The 25,371-nt window shown below is 39.5% G+C and overlaps 1 protein-coding gene, 1 long non-coding RNA gene and 1 pseudogene across 2 annotated transcripts; 2 read left to right on the top strand and 1 right to left on the bottom strand.

The window, feature by feature from the left end:
- The window catches only part of LOC114686605, a 290,182-nt pseudogene that overhangs the window by 72,130 nt on the left and 192,681 nt on the right, over positions 1-25,371 (bottom strand).
- Positions 712-2,875, top strand: LOC119087314. Its single transcript, XR_005090735.1, has 4 exons — positions 712-928; positions 1,159-1,204; positions 1,989-2,168; positions 2,729-2,875. It is a non-coding gene; the product is annotated as an uncharacterized LOC119087314 (long non-coding RNA).
- LOC114687675 (zinc finger protein 54-like) lies at positions 2,952-13,145 on the top strand. The gene is made up of 4 exons (XM_028862266.2): positions 2,952-4,295; positions 6,805-6,894; positions 9,014-9,140; positions 10,954-13,145. Exons 2-4 carry the CDS (start codon positions 6,865-6,867, stop codon positions 12,429-12,431), a joined length of 1,635 nt encoding a protein of 544 aa, XP_028718099.1. The 5' UTR covers positions 2,952-4,295; positions 6,805-6,864; the 3' UTR covers positions 12,432-13,145.

The following is a 25,371-nucleotide window of genomic DNA, read 5'->3' as shown; positions in this document are numbered from 1 at the left end:
AGATGCTGGGGGTGGGATGGGTTGGGGAAGGGCATGGAATGTGCCCCTGGACCTATTGATTATTATTTTCATTTGGAAATCAATCAGATATGCCTGTGTGTCAAGTTGACAAGGAATGGACTTGTGATGGCTACTCTTGCTTGTCTAATTTACTACATGTGCAATGAACTACAATCCAGAAATGGAGGGCACACCTGTGAGAGATGATTTTTGCTTGGTTTGAAGTGTGTAGATTCACTTCTAATCCAGACCTTTGAGGTAAGAAGACAAATGCCTTTAATCCGTGTCTTGAAGTGGGAGAACACATGCCTTTGAAATGGATCATGAGGCTGGAAAATACATCTTTAAACTATGCCACAACTTCTGCTAGAGGCCTATAAAGAGGATGGAAGAATGAAGCTTTTGCTTCTTGTCTGCTTACCCTAACATTTTTAGCTCATCCATTCTTTCACTGGCATTGGAGCCTACTACTTTGGGATTCCAGCATACACTGAAGAACAGCTGAGACATCCAGCCTTGTGGACTGACTACTAGATTCTTGGACTTTCTGTTCACAGCTAGCCATGATTGGATTAGCTAGACAGCAGGTTGTAAGACATTCATATAAATTCCATAAATACATATATATGTGTGTATGTATATGTATTTATGTACATATGTATATATATATATATGTATATATGTACATATGTGTATATATATATATAGTCTCTGTGTGTGCATATGAGTGTGTGTGTCTGTATCAAATACTGTCCATTCTCATTTCCTACCTCTTTACTACCCTGGTCCACAATTCCAACAAATGTCTATTGTGTTTATCTTAATTGCTTTGGGACCCACTGAGATCGACCAAAGCCATCTGCGAGACTTGTGGGCTTGGATCTATGTGAACGAGACTGGTGGGCTCAGCAGAGGACTACAACCAAAGGTAATGATTTTTTCTACAATGAATCCATTGCCAACATTTGAGATTTAAAGAGTGGGCTCTGTGTGACTTTCCCTTTCCTAGACTGATTGTGGTCTAGTGTGAGGTCCATGCAGGTCAGTCCAGCTGCTGTTGGTTACTGATTACCACAGCTGTATGGAGTCTAAAGAATGGCATGTCTTAGCCTTACTCCTCTTTCCCTTCTTTTTTCCTTTCCTCCTCCTTTGCCTCAGAGTTCTCAGAGCCATGGATGGGAAGGAGTAACTGGCCTTTTCAGAGGTGAGACTACATTCCTTACTCATTTCCTACATCAGGGAGAACCAAAAGTCTCTGTCTGCATTCAGTAGTGCATTAAATTTTTTTTCCTATATTTTATCTATAAGCATCTTTAGCAAGAGTCACAAAAGAAACACTTGTTTGATAGTAAAATGATAAGACCACCATCTAGTGGTGAGAGCAGTACAGCGCAGGACGAACTCAGCTTTTGGGTGTTAGCAATGGGCTGACCTCTGACCTCTTGAGACACCTATTTCTTCTCAAAATCCAAGTTCCTGAAATGTCTCTCCCCAAGTCACAGTTGCAGTATTTGGTTTTGGCTTGTCATGTTTGTGCTAGCTATGGAACGTCGGCATCTGAATTTACCCTGTTATCGTTTGGTGTAAGTATGTAGCCCAGAAGTCAAGTAATCAAGTCGAGGTTCGGCTGCCTGTGTTTTATCTGAAAGGTTCAGACTCACTGTGGGAGTCAGAAATGGGGGTGCAGCGTCCTCCTAGATCCAGTTCTGGTCCAGGCTGGCAGCGAGCATGTGGGGAGACTGCAGAGCGGGTGCAGGGCAGCCTGACAGCTGGAGCTGAGACAGGGTAGGAGGGAAGGTTCAGTAGGGCGGGGACACCTGTCAATCAGAGGAGTTTAAGGGAAAAGAATCAGCAGGGTGGACTTGGGAAACTAATCATCAAAAAGAGCCCCGGGGTTTGCGGTTTAGGAGCAGGTACGTGACCGGAAGGAGGTTTTGTAGAGGGAGGATCCAGGAGGAGTCTCTCCAAGGAATTTGGCGACTTTACAGGAAATTCCACCATTCCCAGTTGGACTCCGACAGTGGTCTCTAACTGCAGAAGACGCAGCCAGGTATTCGGGACCTGAAACCTCCCCGGAGCCACAGTCGCCGCGCGGGGCGGCCTGGGAAAGTCACCAGTCAGCAGCGCAGTGGCGGGAACCGCAGCCCGGCGGCCCTGGAACCTCCCAGGTCAGAGGAGCTGCGGGGCTGGGACACGGGAGGGAAGGGACCGGGGGTGCGAGCAGTTTCTCTGCTGTTCATAAGGAAGCCGGCTCTGAAGTTCTGCTGTGGATGTCTTTCCCTTGTTGTATTTTAGATCGTATGGAATAAGCCGGAGTTTTTTTTTTTTTCTTCCTTTCTTTCTCCTTTCTTTTCTTTCTTTCTTTCTTTTTTTTTTTTTTTTTTTTTTTTTTTTTTTTTTTTTTTTTTTTTTTTTTTGTGCAGGGGCAGGAGGTGGTTTCGAGAGGGTTTCTCTGTGAAGCTTTGCGCCTTTCCTGGAACTCACAGAGATCCTCCTGCCTCTGCCTCCCGAGTGCTGGGATGAAAGGTGTGTGCCACCAACGCCCGGCCTGAGTTTTTTTTTTTTAATTCATCTTTTGATTACCGAAATATTCTTGTAAGAATAATCTAATCGAATTTTTGAATTTATTTGTTGAGATTTGCAAACACGATTCTCTTTGCTATGGTGGAAACGACAAAGCTCGTGGAATCCACACTAACTTCCGTGTTATACCGCTTCCCTATTCCAGAGAGTGGCGTATTTACCTGGAGACTTGGATTCGCCGAGAGCTTTTAGATAATAGTCATGAAAGGTACATCTGCGCAGGCCTTTAATCCCAGCACTCAGGAGGCAGAGCCAGGCAGATCTCTGTGAGTTCGAGGCCAGCCTGGTCTACAAAGCGAGTTCCAGGAAAGGTGCAAAACTACACAGAGAAACCCTGTCTCGAAAAACAAAAAAACAAAAAACAAAAAACAAAAAAATTCATTGAATATGAAAGTATATATATCTCTGTGTGTGTGTGTGTGTGTGTGTGTGTGTGTATTTTGCGAGTTCCACAATATAATTGTAAACATTAACACTTAAAAGTAAACTTTTATCCACCATTAATTTTCCATCTGAGACATATGCACATTGGGTTGTAAATACAACATTCTGAAAAGTGTCTCTGCCAGGCCTGGTGGCACAGGCCTTTAATCCCAACACTCAGAAGGCAGAAGCAGGTGGATCGCAGTCTGTTGTAAGCTGGCCAGGTGTACATAGTGACTTCAAGGACAGCTAGCACTACACAGAAAAACACTGTTTCAGGGAAAGATAGAAAACAAAAATAAATAAATAAATAAATAAATAAAGGCACTATAGTACAGAATGATATTAGAAAGCATCTTTTGAATAATTACGATAACTTACTTAAATCAGAAAAATGTCTACAATAGTCTTTTGTCTCCTTGGTCCAAGAAAAGCACTCTGTCCATGGACACATGACCAAACTGTTATTTTTTAGTTCTGGTGTTTGCTGTGTTTGAGACCTGAACTCACAGCGTTGCTCTGTCTGGCCTGAACTCACCATGTAGATCAGTCTGGACGGGAGAACACAGGATTAAATTTGTGCACCTACAGGACGATTCGAACTGTTTTCATTTTGTGATCTCTTGACAGGCAGTGGTGAGACTGTGGACTTCTTCCAGGTGTGGCAATGCCTGGACCCTGCCCTGAGGGCTTTGTACTTGCTGACACTGGATGTTCTGTGGCTGCGAATTGTTTGCTTGCAGTCTCCCTTGCTCCTCCTCAGTATCTCTTCACAAACTAATCTGCAAGTCTGTGAGCTTTGTGTGGATGAGTCTCACATCCCACAGAATAAAGTGAAATCCTCTGAGGAAAAAAGAAAAATTTGATGAAATGTTCTCTCTTCTTTGTGTGTGTCCCTTTGGGAGGTGTAGGGCTTCATCATTATTGGTTCATGATCAATTCAGACTTCACTAATGTATAAAATTCTCTTCCCAATCATTCGGTTCCATTTCTGCCCCTGAGTTTTGACTGAGCTGGGACTGGAAGTGGGAATCAAGTTACTATAACTAAAAGTTCTTTCTAATCGTTTTCTGTATTCTGACCCTGCAGGACAGTTGGGGAATCATTTCTATAATCCTGTGTTTAGTTTTTTCTTCATCTCCTGAGCACAGTCCAGTGTTAGAAATCCAGGTGCTTCCTGAACAAACTGTTTCCCATGTGCAGAGCTAACTGATCACCCAGATCTGGTCATCTGTGCAGCAGAATAAAGTGGCCTGGAAGGAGAGAGGAGACAGGAGCTAAGGGTCCAGGTATGGTGGAGACATTGGTGAAGGACTGGAAAGGGGATCAAGTGAATGTGGAAGTGGGACATGAAATCAGTTTTCCCACATTCTGTTTCACTAGAAATAATTCTGGAGACTTCCACTGAGGAGAATCTCCTCAGGATTATCCTAATGTAGGTGTGAGAAAGCTTTCTTCAGAAGAATTGATAATGGAATCAAATAAAATTTTATTTGACTATGTATGTGAGTGATGCTGTCCATATTCATTCACATTATGGATAATGTTTTCATACCATTATTGAGTCATTATTATTTATTATAAAAATGATGACAATACCTCTTGGTTTATTGTTTTCAGAATTTTTGAGCTTTGGTATTCTAGCACATTCTCTACCTTTTAGTGTTTTTGTCTCTGTTCCTGAAAATAATGCCAACAGAGTTTAGATAAGACTCAGGAAGTATATTTACAGCCTGCTACACTCTGTCTATACTGTCTCCTATTGTCTGTTGAAAATTAGGGTAAATATTTAGAATTCAGTAAGGACTTATGCTGATTTAGTAAAGTACTGGTTGTAGGTTCTCTTCCAAGATCTATGCTTTTACTAGCCCTGGGGAAACAGGATAGGTTTCCAATACATGGCAAGTTTTTCCTCTTGTTGAAAGTGTCCTAATATAATTAGCTTCTGGTCACCACCTAATTATGTGTGCCACTCTTGTACCCTTAGGGCTATCATGCCGTGCAGGTCATTGTGGTTCATAGGTATCATAGCTGGGTAGGACTCTTGGCTGGCTTCCTCCTTTGGAAGGTTGCATGTTACCTTCTGGTATCATGAAAGCTAGTTCCCAGGCAGGGAGCTTTATGGTCAGTTACATCTGGAGTCCTCTAGGATATCTGCAAGTGTGTGACTACTTCAACACTAGGGACTCAACTTCTGCCTCTGGGAGGCAACCATGGACAATAGCAGTACCCTGCAATGTTTGAATCATCAGTGCAGTTGGGAAATTTTCATTTATACTCTAAGTGTGTATGCTTATAGAGACTTTTACATATTATAGGCATTTTTTGTTGGGTGAATAATAGTCAAGGAATAGATGAATATCTCATTAGTTTTCCAGACTGATATTTTACCCTCCTTCTTCTGTGTTTATCTGCCCTTTCCCCATAATTAAATCCTCATATCTGTATTTACATTTCCCCCTTCATATCGCCTGTTCCCTGTTACTCCATCTCTGTTACTCCCCCACACCCCACAGTGCTCTTTTTACTTTTCTGGTTACTGCGGTCACTCCAGGTTGTGTTTGCAATCTGAAGATTTGGAGCTGAGAACTTACTCTGATGGAGATCATGCATTGTTTCTTATTAGGTCCGGGTTACCTCACTTGATATGTTCTTTTCTAACTCAATTTTTTTATAGCTGAATAGTATTCCATAGCATATATGTTCCACACTTTCTCTATCCATTTGTCAGTTGAAGGACATTTAGGTTGTTTCCATTTTATAGCTATTGTGAGTAGAGCAGTGATGAACAAAGCTTAGCAAGTATCTGTGAAGTAGGAAAAAGAGTCCTTTGGGTGTATGTCAAAGAATGGAACAGCTGGGCCATGTGCTGAATTTTTTTTAACTTGAGGGTTTGTTTATTTAATTGAGGATTCTCTATTTTTATTTTCAGTGTGGCTCATTTTTTTTTATGGTGTTTTTATTTCCAATGGTTTTGTTTTATGTTGTGGCTGGTTGGATCTTTGGTAGTTGTAGGAGCCCATCTTCAGGTTTCCTAGTGGCTTTACCCAGAAGGTTCGCATAGAGAGGATGATTGGACCACGGGCCTGAGTACAGGTGTCTGAGATGGTCTGCACTTGGCTGTGCTGGGGTGAGATCTTTTGCTCCACCCCTTGACATTTTTATAAATACCCTAGGGCAGAGACAATCTAGGCCCGTTGGAATAGCTTCCAGGCCCTCTCAAGGCTATCCTGTATTTTCTGTTTATCGCTACACTCTAAGTCCTCTATCTAATATTTTCTGCTGCTCCCACTCAAGAGTACTCAGGGGAAATGTGGGGGTGGTGGGTACCCCCCCACCAGGTAGTATTCTTCCTTCTTTTTAGAACTAGTGATTTGCTGTCTTGCTCATGGATGATTACTCTCCAATTCTCCTGTATTTCTCTATTCTTTGCATGAAATTTATTATTTCCCATGTTCTCATGGATGATTTTCTGATGCTCCTATGTATGTTTTGCCTCTAATTTATTGCCTGAGTGCTGCTTTAGTGAAATCAATTTTGTTAATTGGTGACTATCTTGAAATGTACTTATGTCTCCATCAATTTTAACAGAGTCCTTAAATTTGTGCTACAGGATACTTGATGGTGATTTTCTCTTCAAGTTTCAAATGTTTTTTCGTGCTCTCCTGCCTTTGGGATCATTGACTAGACACCTGGTAGAATTCTGTTGCTTGGGTCTTTTCATGTAGTTTGACATTGTTCTCTAACAGCTTTCAGTATTAATTTTAACTCTTCCATTTTGACCCCTTGATTTGAAAGGGAAGCAACCATCTATTGATTGTTCCTGAAAGAGAAACTCAAAGAAGAGAAACATAAGAAATGGCTGATTCTCGAGTAAACATGTCGCAGGTCAGTGGTCCTTTCTACTCTTTATCTAAATATGTTGTACTTTCATGTATTAAAAGCCTTTAATTTTCTGCTTCTGATAATTTTTAAAATTTTATTATGAACAATTCTGTAAACAGACAAACAATACCATCACCTACTGAAATTAAGCACACTCAAAAACTATACAACTCATTGTACTTTCATACAATTAGAGTTGTCATAGGGAACAGAAGCTCTAGAGCCTCACATGGGATTTTATATTTTCACAAATGAATATATTTTGATTTACTTTCCACCACCAAAACCCCAAAAGCCTTAGATAGAATTAGAACTTGAAAAACACTTATCTTTATATTATTTTTCATAACTGGCATTCATTACCTGCATTCAGTCCCTCATAATTTAACCTTTCCTGTTCTTTTTTTCTATGTTATAATGTGTCCACATATACATTGTTTCTATATACATAGATTTTTGGGTAGATTCTTCATATGAGCAAAAGTGTGGTATCTTCTTTCCAAAAGTATATGACCACACTTAATATTACACATTTTGGGTCCATTCATTTTCCTACAAATTTTTATTTTATTTTTCTGTTTAGCTGAATTGTCCTCCATTTTATACAGTTTTCATTATTCATTCATTTATTGATAATTATTCTGATTCCAGTACTTTTCCTTTGGTGATTAAAACAGTAGTAAACATGGGCTATAAATATCTCTGTATTGGGGTGTGTTTTTTTCCGGATAAATGTCCAGGAGTGAAAGAATTGGGTCATATGTTAGTTCTCTCTTCAATTTTTTCAATAATCTCCAAACTGATTTCTACAATGGCTGTATTAATTTACAGTCATTCAACTGTGAATAAGGCTGCCTTTCTGTATATCCCCTGACATTGGTTGTCAGATTGGTTGATGACAGCCATTCTGCCTGGGGTGAGGCAGTATTTCAAATTGGTTTGCATTTGCATTTCCACAGTGGCCTTTGAGGGATGCTGAATTGTTTTGCAATGTTTATTGGCCATTTAAGGTCTGTCTTGAAAAGTGTCTATTTACTTCATTTGCCCATTTGTTGATTTGCAGTTTTATTTCTTCAGTATTTAATGAATTTAATTCTTGGTAAATTGTTGCTATAAAACTTATCCAAAGAGTCACTGGTACAGATTCTCTTAGCTATGCCTGAAACCTTTTATGAGGTATTTTTGGACTTCCCTCAGTTTTTATTACTCTTGGGGAGTCTAGTGAAATATTCTTCAAAACTTCTGCTGGGCGGTGGTGGCACTTGTCTTTAATCCCAGCACTCAGGAGGCAGAGGCAGGCGGATCTCTGTGAGTTTGAGGCCAGCCTGGGCTACCAAGTGAGTTCCAGGAAAGGCACAAAGCTACACAGAGAAACCCTGTCTCGAAAAACCAAAAAAAAAAAAAACAAACAAAAAACAAAAAACAAACTTCTGAAATTATTATTTGTGTCTGTTGGCTTAAGCATATCTTAGGAGAAATTTGTATTATATATGGCTCATGCAAATTTTTCTGTCCGTTTATAGTAACCCAAATAGTCTCAAAAATTTAATTCCATAGACTACTTATCTTACATGTTAGTGTTAAAAATGACAGTATGTACTGCTGTTACAATCCTTGCTACTGTGGAAAAAAACAAAACTATTTGTCTATAAAATCAGTCATATATTCTGCCTTCCATACCTACCCATTTGCTATTTAATGGTGTGGCATTGGACCTAGAGTTTAAACATCCCAACTGAGCCTATTAGAATAGTCATGTAAGGCCCAAGTACACACAGGATTGATTTGTGTCAGTGTTTTAGCATGATCTACATCTACAGCAGTTAAAGCACATTTCCTTATCATGAATTTTGCTTCTAAGACATGTCTCCATAAACATACCATCCAATAACAAATAGTTAACCAAGTCCAGACCTTAAATGTATTTCTTGTTTCATGTATACTGCTTGTAAGACTATTGTTTCATTCTGCTTCCATGGCGTTTGAACATTCATGAGAGAATGTCACTGTATTGGAAATCATCTTTTTGAGTAATTATTTTCAATCATCTACATTCTTTCTCCTTATATCTAGGAAAACACTTCCAGGTAGCATGTAGTCAAACCATATTTTTTTGTTTTAGGGTGTGTTGACATTCAGGGATGTGACTGTCAACTTTTTGAAAGATGAGTGGGATTGCCTGGAATCTGCACAGAAGGCTTTGTACATTGATGTGATGTTGGAGAATTACAAAAACCTGGCCTTTGTGGGTAAGAACATTTTGCTTGTAGAATTCCTAACCCATCTTTTGTTTGTTGACTTCATAGGACGTAAAATCTGTTAAGCTGTCCTGAAAAAGCGAACAGGAGACAAGGCAAAGTTTAATAGTAGGAAAGAACTTTTTTTTGGTTTTTCGAGACAGGGTTTCTCTGTGTTGCTATGTGCCTTTCCTGGAACTCGCTTTGCAGACCAGGCTGGCCTCGAACTCACAGAGATCCGCCTGCCTCTGCCTCCCGAGTGCTGGGATTAAAGGCGTGGGCCACCACCGCCCGGCTTAGGAAAGAACTTTTTCATGCTATTTAGTTTTCTCTTTCCATTTTCCATTTCAGAGGTGTCATCCATCCTTCATTTTGGTTTCAAGATTCATAATAAACTCAGTAGCATATAATATTTCCACTCATATTCTAGAGCTGTGTATCCATTATCACTATTGACATGGTTTTAATTTTGAGAAAAGTTCAAGATACTGAAAACACTAAATATACTAAAGAATTTGAGAAGAAAAATCAATCAAGAAATCTTGCCTAAATACCTCTGTTTTGTGTTTTCATGTGCTGAGTACAGTATTGTCTTAGACTTCTGTATTCTTTCTACAAGTTCTAACATGGGTCATGGGCTGCCTCAAAGAACATGTGGATTATTGTATGCAAAGTAGGCCTGATCACCTGGCTGGAAAGAATTAGATTGCCCTGGAATGTGGAGATGAGAGAGTAGCCACAACTAGGGTAGGCTCATGAATGAGCAGGACAACAGTGAAAGCTTTCATAAAAGAGAAAGCAAGAGCTGAGAATGGTTTGTGATATTCAATGCCACTTGAAAGGATTCCTGATCATTTAACTTACGGTAGTGTCCTGGCCTAGGAGGTATCCTGTGTGTTGTAATAACTATTAGAAGGCTTGTCTCTTACTCCTGATATATGGTGACTTAATACTAGTACAACATGCAGTTTTATTTGATTCTGTTGAAAACAGAATAATTTTACAAAATTTTAAGTCTAACCTGAGTCCATGAAGTAGGATTATTCTGTAATTGTATTCCTTGTATGCATATCTTCATATTACATTCCTCATTTTCTTGCCAGTGGAGAATACAGACACCCTCATGGGAAATAATCTCATGAGTCGGTATAAAGAGTGGACTCAAGAATACTCCTATGAGGAAAGCTAAGAAATACAGCAGTGTGTGGAGCTCAGACACTGGAGGATAGAAATAAGCCGTAGCTGCCCATAACAGCCCTGCCTCAAACGATCTAAAGCCTCTGATGTCTGCCAGAATTCTGTCTTTGCATCCATTACTTTTGATTAATCTAATGTGTTTTTCTATAGACAAAAACAAACCCTTTGATGCTTTTAAGACTTTAATCTTTAAACGAATCGGGTCTTCTGAACAATACTCCTACTTTCCTATTACATAGTAAGTTTAAATACTGTGAACCTGGGCTTGGATTAAACTCCTTTTCATTAATTTCTGAGAGGAAATATTTAAAGATAGAGACATGTTTTCTAAATATAATCTCCGTGAGCTCTATCCCAAAGCTAACTCAAGGCTGTAAATTACTTTTTCCATCTTTTTTCCTAGTTAGAGATGGGCTATCTATTACAAATCATTGATGCTTGAAGGCTGTCATGCTGTTTTTGTGAGAATCCATACATTGAATCCATACAGTGAATGAAAAATGTGCATTACTGGGAACTCTAAGTACTTCCAGGTTCACTTATGTTAAAACAGAACTTAGGGAGACCGTGATTTATCACGTTTATTATTGGAACAAACCCTATTAATCTGAATTGTACTCATTTTCAGAGAACTATTGGAACTGTGATCCTGTCCATCAACATGTGAAGACTGAAAAGGAGTCTTGTCAGTGTTATGAGCTTGGCAAAGTGCTTCATGACCCCTCCATATGTGCACTTTATAGAACAAGTGAAACTACAGAGCACTCTAATAACTACAGTTGCAGTAACCACAGGGATGCCTCTATTGACTCATCAAACCCAGACAGACATGAAAGCATGCACACTGGAGAAGAACATTGCAAATCTAAAGGCTATGAGAAATCCTTAAATTTGAGTTCCAACATTACTCAAGATCAGAGGCTATACACTGCAAAGAAAGAACCCAGGCAGGGAGAATATGATGACGATTTCAGCTCTGCACACAGTCTTATGCAACAATCAATCTACTCTGGAGAGAAACCATACAAATGTGGAAAATGTGGGAAACGCTTCAGAGTTCTCTCATACCTCAGTGAACATAAGAGAATTCATACTGGAGTTAAACCCTACAAGTGCAAAGTTTGTGAAAAATGCTTTTCCCAGCGTTCAAGTCTTAAAATACATCTAAGACTTCATACTGGGGAGAAACCTTTCAAATGCAAAGAATGTGGAAAGTCATTTCGTCAGTTGTCAGGAATTAATAGCCATCAGAAAAGGCATACAGGAGAGAAGCCTTACAAATGTAAGGTCTGTGACAAATCCTTTGCCCACTCTTCCACTTTCAAGAAACACCAGAAAATGCATACTGCTGGTAGATATTATAGTTGCGAAAAATGTGGCAAGGTCTTTCATCAGCTTTCACACTTTCAAAGCCATTACAGACTCCATACTGGAGAGAAGCCTTACAAATGCAATAAGTGTGACAGATCCTTTACCCACTCTTCATTATTGAGTAGCCATCAGAAAACTCATTCTCTAGAGAAGTCTCACAAATGCAAAGACTGTGATAAATCCTTCCTTAAATTATCACACCTTAACAGGCATTACAGAATCCATACTGGTGAAAAGCCTTACAAATGTGAGGTGTGTGACAAAAATTTCACTTGGGAGTCAACCCTTAAGAGACATCAGAAAATTCATACCGGGGAGAAACCTTACAAATGTAAGGAATGTGACAAATCCTTTAGAGAGAACTCATATCTTAAAAGACATCAGGTTGTTCACACTGGAGAAAAACTTTACAGATGTAAGGAATGTGACAAGTCTTATGCTAGTTGCACATATTTTAGAGCACATCAGAAAATTCATACTGGAGAGAAACTTCCGAAATGCAAAGACTGTGGCATGTCCTTTATCAATACTGCAGGTCTTAAAGTACATCAGCGAGTTCACACTGGAGAGAGACCCTACAGTTGTAAGGAATGTGACAAATCCTTTACCAATTGTACCAATCTTAAAAGACATCAAAAACTTCACACTGAGGAGAAAACTTACAAATGTATGGAATGTGACGAGTCCTTTGCCTTCAAATCACAGCTTAGAAAACATCAGCGAGTTCATACTTGAGAAAAAACGTATAGTTGTTAGGAATGTGACAAATCTTTTGCCCAATCTGTGGTTTAAAGAAACATCAAAATTTTCATACTGAAGAGAAATTTCACATATGTGAAGACTGTGACATATCCTATATCTGCTATTCAAATCTTATAAGACATCAGAGGGTTCATACTGGAGAGAGACATAACAATTGTAAAGAATGTGACAAATCCCTTTCCAATTGCTCAAATCTTAGAAGACATCAGAGCGATCACACTGGGGAGAAAGCTTACAAAGTATGGAATGTGACAAATCCTTTAACTGGGACTCACATCTTAGAACACATCAGAGAGTTCATACTGGAGAGAGATCTTAAAATTCCAAGAAATGTGACAAATCTTACAAGGTGCTCCCAACCTTAGTGCACATCAGAAAATTCATACTAGAAAGAAACCATACAAATGCAAAGACTGATGCATCTTTTATCCAGATTTTGAATTTTATGAGACATTAGAAAATTCATACTGGAGAGAAACACCATACAATGGTGTATGATATAGCAATGTGTATATAGCAATGTATGATATAGTAATATGTGCTATAGCATTTTCCAGTATTTTCTGCTTTCAAATCACAGCAGTATACAAAATAGAAACATAAGAAACTTATGAAAATCATTAATGAAGGTTTAAATTTTTTAAAATATCCTAGAGTTTATATTAAAATAAAATTCTGTAAATGTAATAATGGGAAAGGCTTTTTATTTCTGTTGATCCATATACATGCTTTGCTGCCAATATGTCTGTGCATTACATGTGTGCCTGGTTTAGTGGAGTCAAGAAGGTGTCATCAGATCCCCTAGACTGGAGTTACGGTCCATTTTGAACTGCCATGCCTGTGTTAGGAATTGAACACTGGTCTTCTGGAAGAGCAACTAGTGCTCTTCCCCACGTAGCCATGTCTCTAGCCCTGGTTAAAAAAAAATGTAATAAGAACATTTATCTTGTTCAACATTCCAAAAATTCATATTAATGCCAGGTGTGGTGGTATTCTCCTTTATTCTCAGCACCCAGGAGTAGAGGCAAAAAGGTCTCTTAAGTCAGAGGACATCATCATCTACATACTGAATTACAGAACAGCCAGGACTATATAAACTCTTTGTCCAAAAAAAAAAAAAAAAAAAAATCCTAATAAAGAAACAAAATATATGCCAAAACCTTTAGTTTTCCTTCTGCTGTACATTACAAAATTCATACTTCTGTGAAACCATTTAAAGGTAGAGAGTATATAATCTATAATCCCCATGTTTTTTTTTCAGTCCATTGGAAATTACACATCTCAAAATACATTGAATTTGACAAACCCTTTACATAGTTTTGATACTACACAGATAAAAGAAAATTCATCATTAAAGAAAACACTGATAAATTCTTTTATTCACCTTCATCTTCATATTAGAGTCAAACCACACAAATGGCAGGAAAGTAACTAACTGTGGAGAGACAAGCTGTGAATGTGACATCACTGGAATACTGACATACAACTTAGAAATCGCCAAAGGCTAAGGATGTGGTGACATACACCTTAAATCCCAGCTCTCTGGAGGCAGAGGAAGGTGTATCCTTGTGCATTCTCGGCCAGTATTGTGTACATTGCAAATTCCAAGTTAGCCATGGCTACACAGGGAAACCTTATCTTGAAAACACAAAACAATAAGAAAATAAAAAGCCCTGAAGGTATGCAGAAATTCATTTTGTACTTAAGAAAAATTAGGAAGAATTTACTTGAAACTATAATAAAATGATATAGCTCCCAGGAACTGCTAGTATACCTTCACTGAGAAAGGAGACTCATAGGACCCACCCTCAGTTATGATGAAATGGTAATTGCCCCAATCTTACAGAGTAACTTGTTCTTAAAAATTTTCGAAGTTATGAGTCTATGCATTACCAACTGCTATTAAGAGGAGACTTCTTTTTATTAACATGGAGAGTAGTACAAAGTGATAATTTTAAACATGAATATTTAGAAGGCTGATTAATGCTCATGATCACTATCAAAACATCAATATGTTCTACCCTAGTACCTATAGTTTCCAAGTCATTTTTTTTTTTTGGTTTTGTTTGTTTTTTACCATGGCATGAATTCCTCTGTAGTACAAGCTTGAAATACAATCAAGAGCATTTGTTTATGTACATAAACTCTGGTGCCAGTTTTGCACCAGTACACACCATCTAGGCTAGCAGGTTAGTTTGGGTAAGATGCAAGGCCCAGGGGTAAAAAAGACCATTGACATAATTTCTCTACAACAGCCTGCACAGAACCTTACAGTGCTAGAAAAGCTAGCCAGCAGGGAGAGTTGCCTGTTAAGTTCAATATTCCTCTCTCTATATCTTGTAACCAAAGTGTTTGGTGTCTTCAGCTACACCGTGTACTTATGGTCCCAAGCAAGAGCACTGGGAATGATCTGTTGTGTTTAGGGTATTTAGGGTGACAATAGGGCCTCCCTGCCAGGGAGTCCTAAGCAGATAAGCCAGTATCTGGTACAGAGAGTTAAATAGTTCTGGTGACTGGGAGAAGCATTATTTTCCCATGTGGGAGACCTCTGTTCAAAGATTTTAAAATCATGTTTACTATTATTCTATAAGATAGGGGGATTTCATAAGGCTTCTTCACAAATCTTTACTTTTGGTCAATCCATCCACTCTTCATTCTTTCTCCCTACCCCATCCCCAGTTAAACTTTTATAACGTGTTCTACTCTCCTCTCTTATTGTATTTTTCAGTTGGATTGCAAAATGATATGTTCCCATGTAGCATCTTCATGGACATCTCATTTGAGTTGATTTTTCAGCAGCCCTCTCACCACTACATATTTGAACCATCCTGCCCCCAGGATTGCCACCCTCTAATTTCATATCACTTGTATTCTACTATCTATCCTCTCTTCCTCCATCTCCCCACTAATGATCTATTTCTAGATTCCTGGCTTCTACATGTAGTCTTACTTGAACATACAAAACAAAGTTTGTAGCTTAGACACACAGATGTGAGAGAACATGTGATGTTTGACCCTGGGGGCCTAGGTATCTGACCTTGTCATAATTTCAGGTTACTTACATGTCCATCTAGATTTCACGTTTTCATCTTTATTTATACCTGGATACTACGCAGGTTTATATAGATAAGTATCACATTTTCATTTACTCATGTTTCAGTTTATGGACATCTAGATTGATTCCATTTTCTAGATACAGTGAATAAAGGGAATAAAATATAATGAACTTGATGGGCAAGTGCTCATTGGTAAAATGGCAAGTCTTAGGAGTTCATGCCCAGGGATGGATATTGTATATCAGTTTCCTCTGAGATTAAATCTTTCCATCTTAAAGGAATCTCCTTAAAACACAGGGCTTAGAAAAAATCATCCTGAGTGAGGTAACCCAAACCCAGAAAGACAGTCATGGTATGTACTCACTCATAAGTGGATTCTAGATATAAAATAAAGAATAATCAGACCACAGCCCATAGAACCAGAGAGGCTATATATATATAGTATGGAGGTCCCTAGGACGACTGTGGCTTATAACAAATTTCGGTTCTACTCAATTATTGAAAAAAAAAAAAAAACAGCCAAATAAATGGAAACACATGAACTATGAACCAAAGGCTGAGGGGCCCCCAACTGGATCAGGCCCTCTGAATAGGTGAGACAGTTGATTGGCTTGATCTGTTTGCGAGACATCTAGGCAGTGGTACCAGGTCCTGGGCTCATTGCATGAGTTGGCTGTTTGAAACCTGGAGCTTATGCAGGGACACGTGGCTCAGTCTGGGAGGAAGGGACTGGACCTGCCTGGACTGAGTCTACCAGGTTGATTGCAGTCCTCGGGGGAGGATTTGCCCTGGAGGAGGTGGGAATGGGGGTGGGCTGGGGGTAAGGGGAGGGTGTGGGAGGGGGGAGAATAGGGGAACCCGTGGCTGATATGTAGAACTGAATGGTATTGTAAAATAAAATAAAATAAAATAAAATAAAATAAAATAAAATAAAATAAAATAAAATAAAATAGGAAAAAAAAAAAAAAAAAACAAAACAAAAAAACACAGGGCTTAAAGCCGGGTGGTGGTGACGTACGCCTTTAATCCCAGCACTCGGGAGGCAGAGGCAGGTGGATCTCTGTGAGTTCGAGGCCAGCCTGGTCTCCAAAGCGAGTTCCAGGAAAGGCGCAAAGCTACACAGAGAAACCCTGTCTCGAAAAACCAAAAAAAAAAAAAAAAGCACAAGGCTTGAAAAGAGACAAAGTAATGGGATACTCTAAGGCAGTGGTTCTCCAGCTTCTAGATGCTGCAACCCTTTAATACAGTACTTCATATTGTAGTTACCCCCATCCATAAAACTATTATTATTTCATAGCAGTAATTTTGCTACTGTTATGAATTCTAATGCGAATATCTCACATGCAGGATACCTGATATGAGACCCCAAATGGATCATGACACAAGGGTTGAGACACTCTGCTCTAAAGGGGAGGAGATACATTCAATCCTGCAGAGAATCTCTTAAAGCTCAGGAATAGAAAACAATAGCTTTGGGAAGTCACAGAAACTGGCAAGATTCACTAGTGCCCTCATGCCTCAAGCATATATAACTGGTGAAGACTGTTGACACTGTCAGACAGCTGAACGGCACAGAAGATGCTCAGACCAGCCATGAAACAGACACAGTTAAGTTACCTGGACCAAACAAGTCAAGCTGCCTGGGGGAAGTAGTGAGTGGCTTGAACCTCCCTTGAGCTGCCTGCAAACTGTGCAGTGATCCCCAGGTTTCCAGCTTCATTAATCATCACCCTTACAGGGTGATGCAGCTCTCATTGGCTGCTTTATGCTTCTATGAATGACCCCTCACCCACAGTCTTGTAAGTTACCCCAAATAAAACTCACTGGTCAACTTGACTTTAGAGATGACTCAGTGGTTCAGAGCACTGTCTGCTCTTTCAGAAGACTCACTTTGAATTCCCAGCACCCTCACATGGGGACTCAATATGTAACCTCATTCTAGGGTACTCATGTGGCACAAGAAACACACTTTGCATGCACTCATACATACAGACAAAACACCCCTTTGGAAAAAAATCCTCACTGGTTCATCAAGTTAGACTTTGTTGGTTTCCTAATGTTGATTTGTCATAGGTTCCTTATCTGTCGTAAGTAGATGTTCATCTTTGTTTCCACAGGAATAGTGCCATGGATCAGTTCTGTAATTGGCTCACAGAGGAATTGTGAGTTGTTTTATTTTCTTTCATTTTAGTTATTCATTTATTTGAGAACATACACACTGATTTCAAAAGTTGGTTCTCTGGTTTCTACTCCCATACCCCCACACTGATGCCAAAGTCAGTTATTTCTATTCCTGATGATGGCCATTGTAACTAGGGCAACATGGAAGCTTAACGGAGTCCTAGTCTGCATTTTCCTGATAGGTGTATGACCTTTTTTATTTGTTTTACTTTTACTTTGGATTTGTTGCTGTTTGTCCCTTTTACTTTTGTTTTGCTTTTTTTTTTTACTTTAAATCTTTTGAGATTATAATATAATTACAAGTCTCCTTTCCCTTTTCTACTACCAAATCCTCCCCTATTCCCTTCACTGCTCTCTTTTAAATTCATGGCCGCTTATTTCAGTAACTTATTGCATACATATATGTATATTCATGTACATGTATACTCCTGTAGGACTGTCGTGAAACACACCTTTATCCCAGCACATGAGAAGAGGGCAGGCAGTTCTCTGAGACCAAGACAAGGCTGGTCTACAGACAGAGTTCCATGACAGCAAGGGCAACACAGAGAAACTCTGTCTCTAAAACAAATATAAAAAAAAAAAAAAACAAAGAAAGAAAAGAAAAATACATGTTCCTAAATATAACCTCTGTCCCTACCATGTTACTTCTATGTATTTTTCCAAGGCTGTGATACAGGATAACCAATTGATGTGGTCTTCCTGAGAGGAAACCCATTCTCCTGCTCCCAGCATTCTCCAGTTGCCTGAGTTCTCTGGGTAGGGAACTTTAGTATGTCCATTGTACTTGCCATTGCTTAGCTTACATTATGTGAGTGCTTTGGTGAGATTTTAGAGACGTAGTTTCTGGCATCACCAGGTGTGATGGCTACTCTTGGTTGTCAACTTGACTACATCTGGAATGAACTACAATTTAGAAATGGAGGGCACATCTATAAGAAAATATATTTGCCTGGTTTAAAGGGGGTGAATCCACTTGTAGTCCTGACCTTTGAAGCTGGAGACACACACCTTTGAAAATGATATTGATGCTGGAAGCTAAACCTTTAATCTAGGCCACACCTTCTCCTGGAAGCCTATAGAAAGATAGGGAAGAATGGAGTTTTTGCTCCTTTCCTGGTATGAGCTCATTTCCTTGTTAGCACATCATTCCTTCATTGGCATTGAAGCCTTACTTATTTCTTTGGGATTCCACCATATACTGAAGACCAGCCAAGACATCCAGCATTGTTGAGGGAGCAATGACCGAATTTTTGGATTTTCTGTTCACAGCTAGTCATTGATGGATTAGTTAGACAGCACCTGTAAATCATTCTAATAAATTACACACACACACACACACACACACACACACACACACACACACACACACGGAGAGAGAGATTCGTTTTATAAGTTCTGTTACTCTAAAGAACTCTGACTATACAGACTTTGGTACCAGAAGTGGCCCTAGAACAACAGAAGTATAAGAATGAATTCTTTAGGTATCTGGAATAGGCTTTTCAGTTTACTAGTACATTCAGGTACTAAAACATCTCCAGTCAATCCCTCTTCTGGTAGCTTGGAGAATACTGAAAGACCATGGTGTGAACTGTATCACAATGTTAAGGAGATAAATGCATTTTATTATTCTGATTCACTAATTGTGAGTAGCAATTTACTTGGGGATCGTGTATATGAAACATTTGATAATTTGAGAGAAAATAAGGGAAATGATGCCGCTGGATATTTTTACTCTTAGCATCTTTGGATAAATTGATAAAGTAAATGAGCTCTGTGATAAAACTAACCAGTTTCCAGCACTTCAGAATGCCATGAAGAATAACAAAGAACGTAGTAATGAAATGTACTGGCTCCAGATGCAGTCTGAATGTTTCTAAGTGTACACTAGAAGAGAATCTTCTCTCCAGCAGCTACAGAGCTCAATTTGTGAAAAATCAAACTGAAGCCCTCATTATAAGGTAGAAAATATTCAAGCCCTAGCCTCAGGCAGTGTAGGCAGTTGTAGTAAGGGCATTAATGGGTAAAGAATGGGATCCTGGGGTTGGGGATTTAGCTCAATGGTAGAGTGTTTGCCTAGCAAGCGCAAGACCCTGAGTTTGGTCCTCAGCTCCAGGAAAAAAAAAAAAAAAACAAAACAGAATGGGATCTTATCACTTGTGGTAGGGATATGTGAGAGGACCCCATTACAGTTGAGAACTTGAATCCTCATATTTTCAAGTGTTTATCTTACCTGAGGAAGTAGTACCATGAGCCCCATACCTTGAAATATTGCCACATTTGACTGAGGAAACTAATCCTTCATTGTCTGATAAACCAGAAGCGACTTTCTCTGAAGGAAATGCTAGGCCAGATAATACTGAAGTTCCTCAGGGTACTCCAATAGTTGCCTCTAGACCTATAAACAAACTTACACCAAAGCAGCCTCTTGGAGGAGCAGTAGAAAGTGTAGTCCATTAGGAGGTGTACTACACTACCAAAGGGCTTAATGGTTCCTAATTGATTCTAGCATCAGTCTGGGAATATGTGTGGAAATGGGTTTTTAATGATGTAGGATAAGGGTGGAAAGAACATAAAAGTAGATTGGGCTGAGTTTATTGATATCCTTCTGAGTGGAGATTCTAGGTTTAATATGGAAGCTCACACAGTTAAAATGGTGCCAAACATTTATTTGAATAACTGGCTGAAGGATTTGTCAAACGATGGCCTACTGAAAGGAGTTGGACATGCCTGACCTCCCTTGGCTTAGGGTTAAAGAAGGCATTTTAAATCTCAGGAAAATTTGCAATGCTGGAGAGGGTATGCTTTATAAAACCTAATCCTCAACAATGGGAAGGTGCAGAAGAAATGTCTTTCACTAATCCTATAAAATGCAAAATGTTGAGTGGCACCAGCACATTCGAAGTGTTGTTTTTAAGTTAATTTAATTGACATTTTTTTTCATTTCTTTTCCACACTGACCACAATTTCTCCTCCCTCCTCTTCTCCTGTTCCTTCCCCCTGATTCCCACCTACCCCACTCTCCATCCATTCCTTCTCCATCTTCATTCAGAAAAAGTCAGGCCTCCCATGGGCTTGAACAAAGTATGACACATCAAGTTGAGGTAGAATCGAACTCCTCCTCCTGCATCAAGGCTGGGGAGTTAATACAGGACGGGGAACAGTTTCCCTAAACCCATCTAAGTACAGGGGACAGGTCCTGATCTCACTGCTAGGAGCCTTAAAAACAGACCAAGTTACACAACTGTCACATACATGCAGATGGCCTATGGCAATCCCATACAGGTTCCCTAACTGTTGGTTCAGAGGACATGTACTCCCGAGAGCTCAGGTCAGCTACCTCTATGGGTTTTACCACCATGAAGTTGACCATTCTGGCTCATACAATCCCTCCTCCCTTTCTTCAGGAGGACTCACTGAGCTTGGCCCAGTGCTTGGCTAGGGGTCTCTGTACCTGCTTCCATCAGTTACTGAGTAAAGGATCTCTGATGACCATTAGGGTAGTAGTCATCAATCTGATTACAGGGGAAGGCCAGTTCAGGCATTCTCTCCCCTATTTCTTGGAGTCTTAGCTAGGGTCATCTTTGTGGATTCCAGGGAGTTTCCATGGCACCAGGTTTCTTTCTCATCACAAAATGCCCCCCACTAAGATGCTTCTTTCATTACTCTCCCCATTCATCCAGCCCATAACCCTCCTTCCATGCCCAGCCCCCACAACCTGCTCCCTCAAGTTCCCATCCTCCCACCACTTCCCCAGTTTACCCAGCAGATCTCTTCTATTTCCCCTTCCCAGAAAAATCCATGCATCCCTCTTGGGCCCTCATTGTTATCTAGCCTCTCTGGGGCTGTGGATTGTAGGTTAGTTATCCTGTACTTTACTCCTAATATCCACTAATGAGCGAGTACATACCATGTTTGTCTTTCTGGGTCTGGGTTACCTCACTCTGAATGTTTTTTTTTTTTTCCTAGTTCCATCCCTTGGTCTGCATACTTCACAAGGTCATTGTTTTTTACAGCTGAGTAATACTTTATTGTGTAATGTAATGCATTTTCCTTATCCATTCTTCAGTTGAAGGGCATGTAGGTTGTTTCTAGGTTCTATATATTACAAATAATGTTGCTATGAACATAGTTGAACAAGTGTCCTTGTGGACTGAGCATCCTTTGAGTACATGCCCAAGATTGGTATAGCTGTGTTTTGAGGTAGATTGATTCCCATTTTCAGAGAAATCACCACATTGATTTCCAAAGTGGCTGTTTAAGTTTGCACTCCCATCAGCAATGGAGGAGTGTTCTTCTTACTCCATATCCTCCCCAAAATAAGCTTTCAACAGTGTTTTTTTTTTTTATCTTAACCATTCTGAGAGGTGTAAGATTTGCATTTCTCTGATGACTAGGTTGTTGAACAATTGTTTAAATGTATGTCAGCCATTTGATATTCTTCTGTTGAGAATTCTCTCTTTAGATCTGTACTCAATTTTTTAAGTGGATAATTTGTTATTTTGATGTCTAGTTTCTTGAGTTCTTTATGTATTCCAGAGATCAGCCCTCTGTCAGATGTGGGGTTGGTGAAGATCTTTTCCCATTCTGTAGGCTGCCATTTTTTTTTAATTGACAGTGTCCCTTGCCTTACAGAAGCTTTTCAGTTTCAGGAGGTCCCATGTATTAGTGATAGATCTCAGTGTTGGTGTTGCTGGTGTTATACTCAGGAAGCAGTCTCATTTGCCAATGTGCTTAAGACTATTTTCAACTTTCTCTTCTATCAGGTTTGGTGCAACAGGATTTATGTTGAGGTCTTTGATCCACTTGGACTTGAGTTTTGTGCAGGGTGATAGACATGGGTCTATTTACTTTCTTCTACATGACAATATCCAGTTATGCCAACATCATTTATTGAAGATACTTCCTTTTTTCCATTGTATAATTTTGGCTCCTTGTCAAAAATCAGGTGTGTTCATAGGTGTGTGGGTTAATGTCACAGTAGAATTTTTGGAGTCACATATGTATACAATCATATCATCTGCAAATAGCAAATGTTTGACTTCTTCCTTTCCAATTTGTATCCCCTTGATCTCTCTTTGTTGTCTTATTGCTCTAGATAGACCTTTGACTGCTATATTGAATAGATATGGAGAGAGAGGAGAGCCTTGTCTTGTTCCTGATTTTAGTGGAATCGCTTTGAGGTTCTCTCCATTTAATTTCATGTTGACTGTCGGCTTGTGTATACTGCTTTTATTATGTTAAGGTGTGTTCTTGTATCCCTTATCTCTCCAAGACCTTTATTATGAAGGGGTGTTAAATTTTGTCAAAGGTTTTTCAGCATCTAATGAGATGATCATGTGGTTTTTAAATTTCAGTTTGTTAATATGGTGGATTATATTGACAGACTTTTGTATGTTGAACCATCCCTGCATCTCTGGGATGAAGCCTACTTGATCATGGCGGATGATTTTTTTTTTTTTTTTTTTTTTTTTTTGGTTTTTCGAGACAGGGTTTCTCTGTGTAGCTTTGCGCCTTTCCTGGAACTCACTTGGTAGCCCAGGCTGGCCTCAAACTCACAGAGATCCGCCTGCCTCTGCCTCCCAAGTGCTGGGATTAAAGGCGTGCGCCACCACTGCCCGGCTCCGGATGATTTTTTTTTTTTATGTGTTCTCTTTGCCAGTATTTTATTGAGTATTTTTGCATCAATGTTCATGAGTGAGATTGGTCAGTGATCCTCTTTCTTTGTTGCATCTTTGTGTGGTTTGGATATCAGGGCAAATGTATCCTCATATAAAGAATTTGGCAATGTTCCTTCAGTTTTCATTGGGTGGAACAATTTGAGGAATATTGGTATTATTCTTTATAATTCTGGTAGAATTCTGCACTGAAACTCTCTAGCCCTAGGCTTTTTTTGTTTGGGAGATTTTAATGACCACTTCTATTTTTATAGGAGTTATAGGTCTGTTTAAATTGTTCATCAGGTTTAATTTAATTTTAGTGGTACCTATCCAGAAAATTGTCCATTTTTTTCAGATTTTCTAATTTTGTAGAGTACAGGTTTTTGAAGTATTAACAAGGGTTTCTCTGTATTTCTGCAGTGTCTGTTGTTATATCCTCCTTTTCATTTCTGACTTTGTTAATTGGGATATTCTCTCTCTGCCTTTTCATTACTTTGGATAAAGGTATGTCCACCTTGTTTATTTCCTCAAAAAAAAAAAAAAAACAAACCCACTCTTTGTTTCATTGATTCTTTGTATTGTTCTCTTTGTTTCTATTTTGTTGTTTTCAGCCCTGAGTTGTGCTGTTATACTGCAGGACGCAGGGATATATCATAAGAACTCAGCTGGTTATAGCAAAGTCACTACCTGGAGGGATCAGGGAATTCCTCCAGAGGAAGCCAAATCCCAAGGAGTTTTCAGTGTTACTTGGCTTGTTATATATCAGCTGTATTCTGTTATGAAAATCATGTGTGCCTTCATAGTTTTCCCAATTGATTTTTCCCTACGAAGGGCTAACAGTGTGGACTGATCACTCTCTGGACAGACATATTCCAGGTATTTGGAGAACAGCCTCAAGAAAGGCTTTCTCTGGAATCAGATATCTCCCTTAGCCACTTTCAAGAACTAACAGGAGATACCACCTAGGTTGACACCCAACTTTGAAGGACTAACAATGATAACAACCCACATGCAAGTCTCCTGACTTAAGGTAAATTCCACAAGGAGACACCGCCTAGGTTGGGGCTCAACTTTCAAGGACTAACAATGATAACAGCCCACATGCACATCTCCTGACTTAAGGCAAATTCCACAAGGAGACACCACCTAGGTTGGGGCCCAACTTTCAAGGACTAACAGTGATAACAGCCCACATGCAAGTCTCCTGACTTAAAGTAAATTCCTCAAGGAGACACCCGCCTAGGTCAGATGGACGTTAAGTAACAGTTTTACACAATTTAGCTCAGACCCTCCCTTCTTACAGCCTTACTAACTTTATAGACTTTTAACTCCTTACCTAACCACTTCTAGGAATAGTTAGATAACCTGTGTGCTAACAGCTATGCTCAGCCAGAACCTCTATTCAAACCTCCCTGTAATTATCATCATTGACAGCATCTAGCCAGGTCCATCCCCAGTTGGAGGGAAGTACCTTATCAGAGATACCTCTGTACTCTCTAAGAATAGACTTAAGCATCCAGGCTACCTGTTTGAGAAGGCCTGGCAGATGTGCCAATTAAGCTTAACTTCCTCCTTTCCCAAATCTTACCTCTTGTTCCAGATTTCCCCTTAACTATCACCAGATGCATCTAGCTGTACACTAAGGACTGAGTACACTTTCCCCCACCCTGCAGAAAAACGGCAGATAGCTTGGACAGATAGGAGCCACAGGGGGAAAAAAGATGCAGTTTTATTTTCTCCCATTGACCTAGCAACTTGTAGATTTTTAACATTTTCTATCTATCACGTTTAAGATTATAGTTGTGCACATAAGATCCCTCTTCTTGATCTTTCTACTGGCACTTGGAGGAGACCTGATCTGGTGTTGATGTGGGCCCGGGGTTCTGTTTATGTCTTTCCTCAGGACAATGAGGATTGGATTCCTGAGTGCTGTGTGCACCCTGTGGCTGCTGCTGAAGCCCATCATGACAGAGATCTATTGGGCCTTCATGAAAAACTCTCCCCTTCTGAAGCCAA

The sequence above is a fragment of the Peromyscus leucopus genome, chromosome 1 (assembly GCF_004664715.2).
Source record: "Peromyscus leucopus breed LL Stock chromosome 1, UCI_PerLeu_2.1, whole genome shotgun sequence".
NCBI lineage: Eukaryota > Metazoa > Chordata > Mammalia > Rodentia > Cricetidae > Peromyscus > Peromyscus leucopus.
This window is presented reverse-complemented; position numbering and strand designations above follow the sequence as displayed.

Excerpts from the sequence above, each read along its gene's own strand:
- LOC114687675 (XM_028862266.2), top strand. The coding sequence starts at position 6,865 with ATGGCTGATTCTCGAGTAAACATGTCGCAG. Across the intron at positions 6,895-9,013 it reads CTCGAGTAAACATGTCGCAG|GGTGTGTTGACATTCAGGGA; the intron begins GTCAGTGGTCCT and ends TTTTTGTTTTAG. Across the intron at positions 9,141-10,953 it reads CAAAAACCTGGCCTTTGTGG|AGAACTATTGGAACTGTGAT; the intron begins GTAAGAACATTT and ends ACTCATTTTCAG.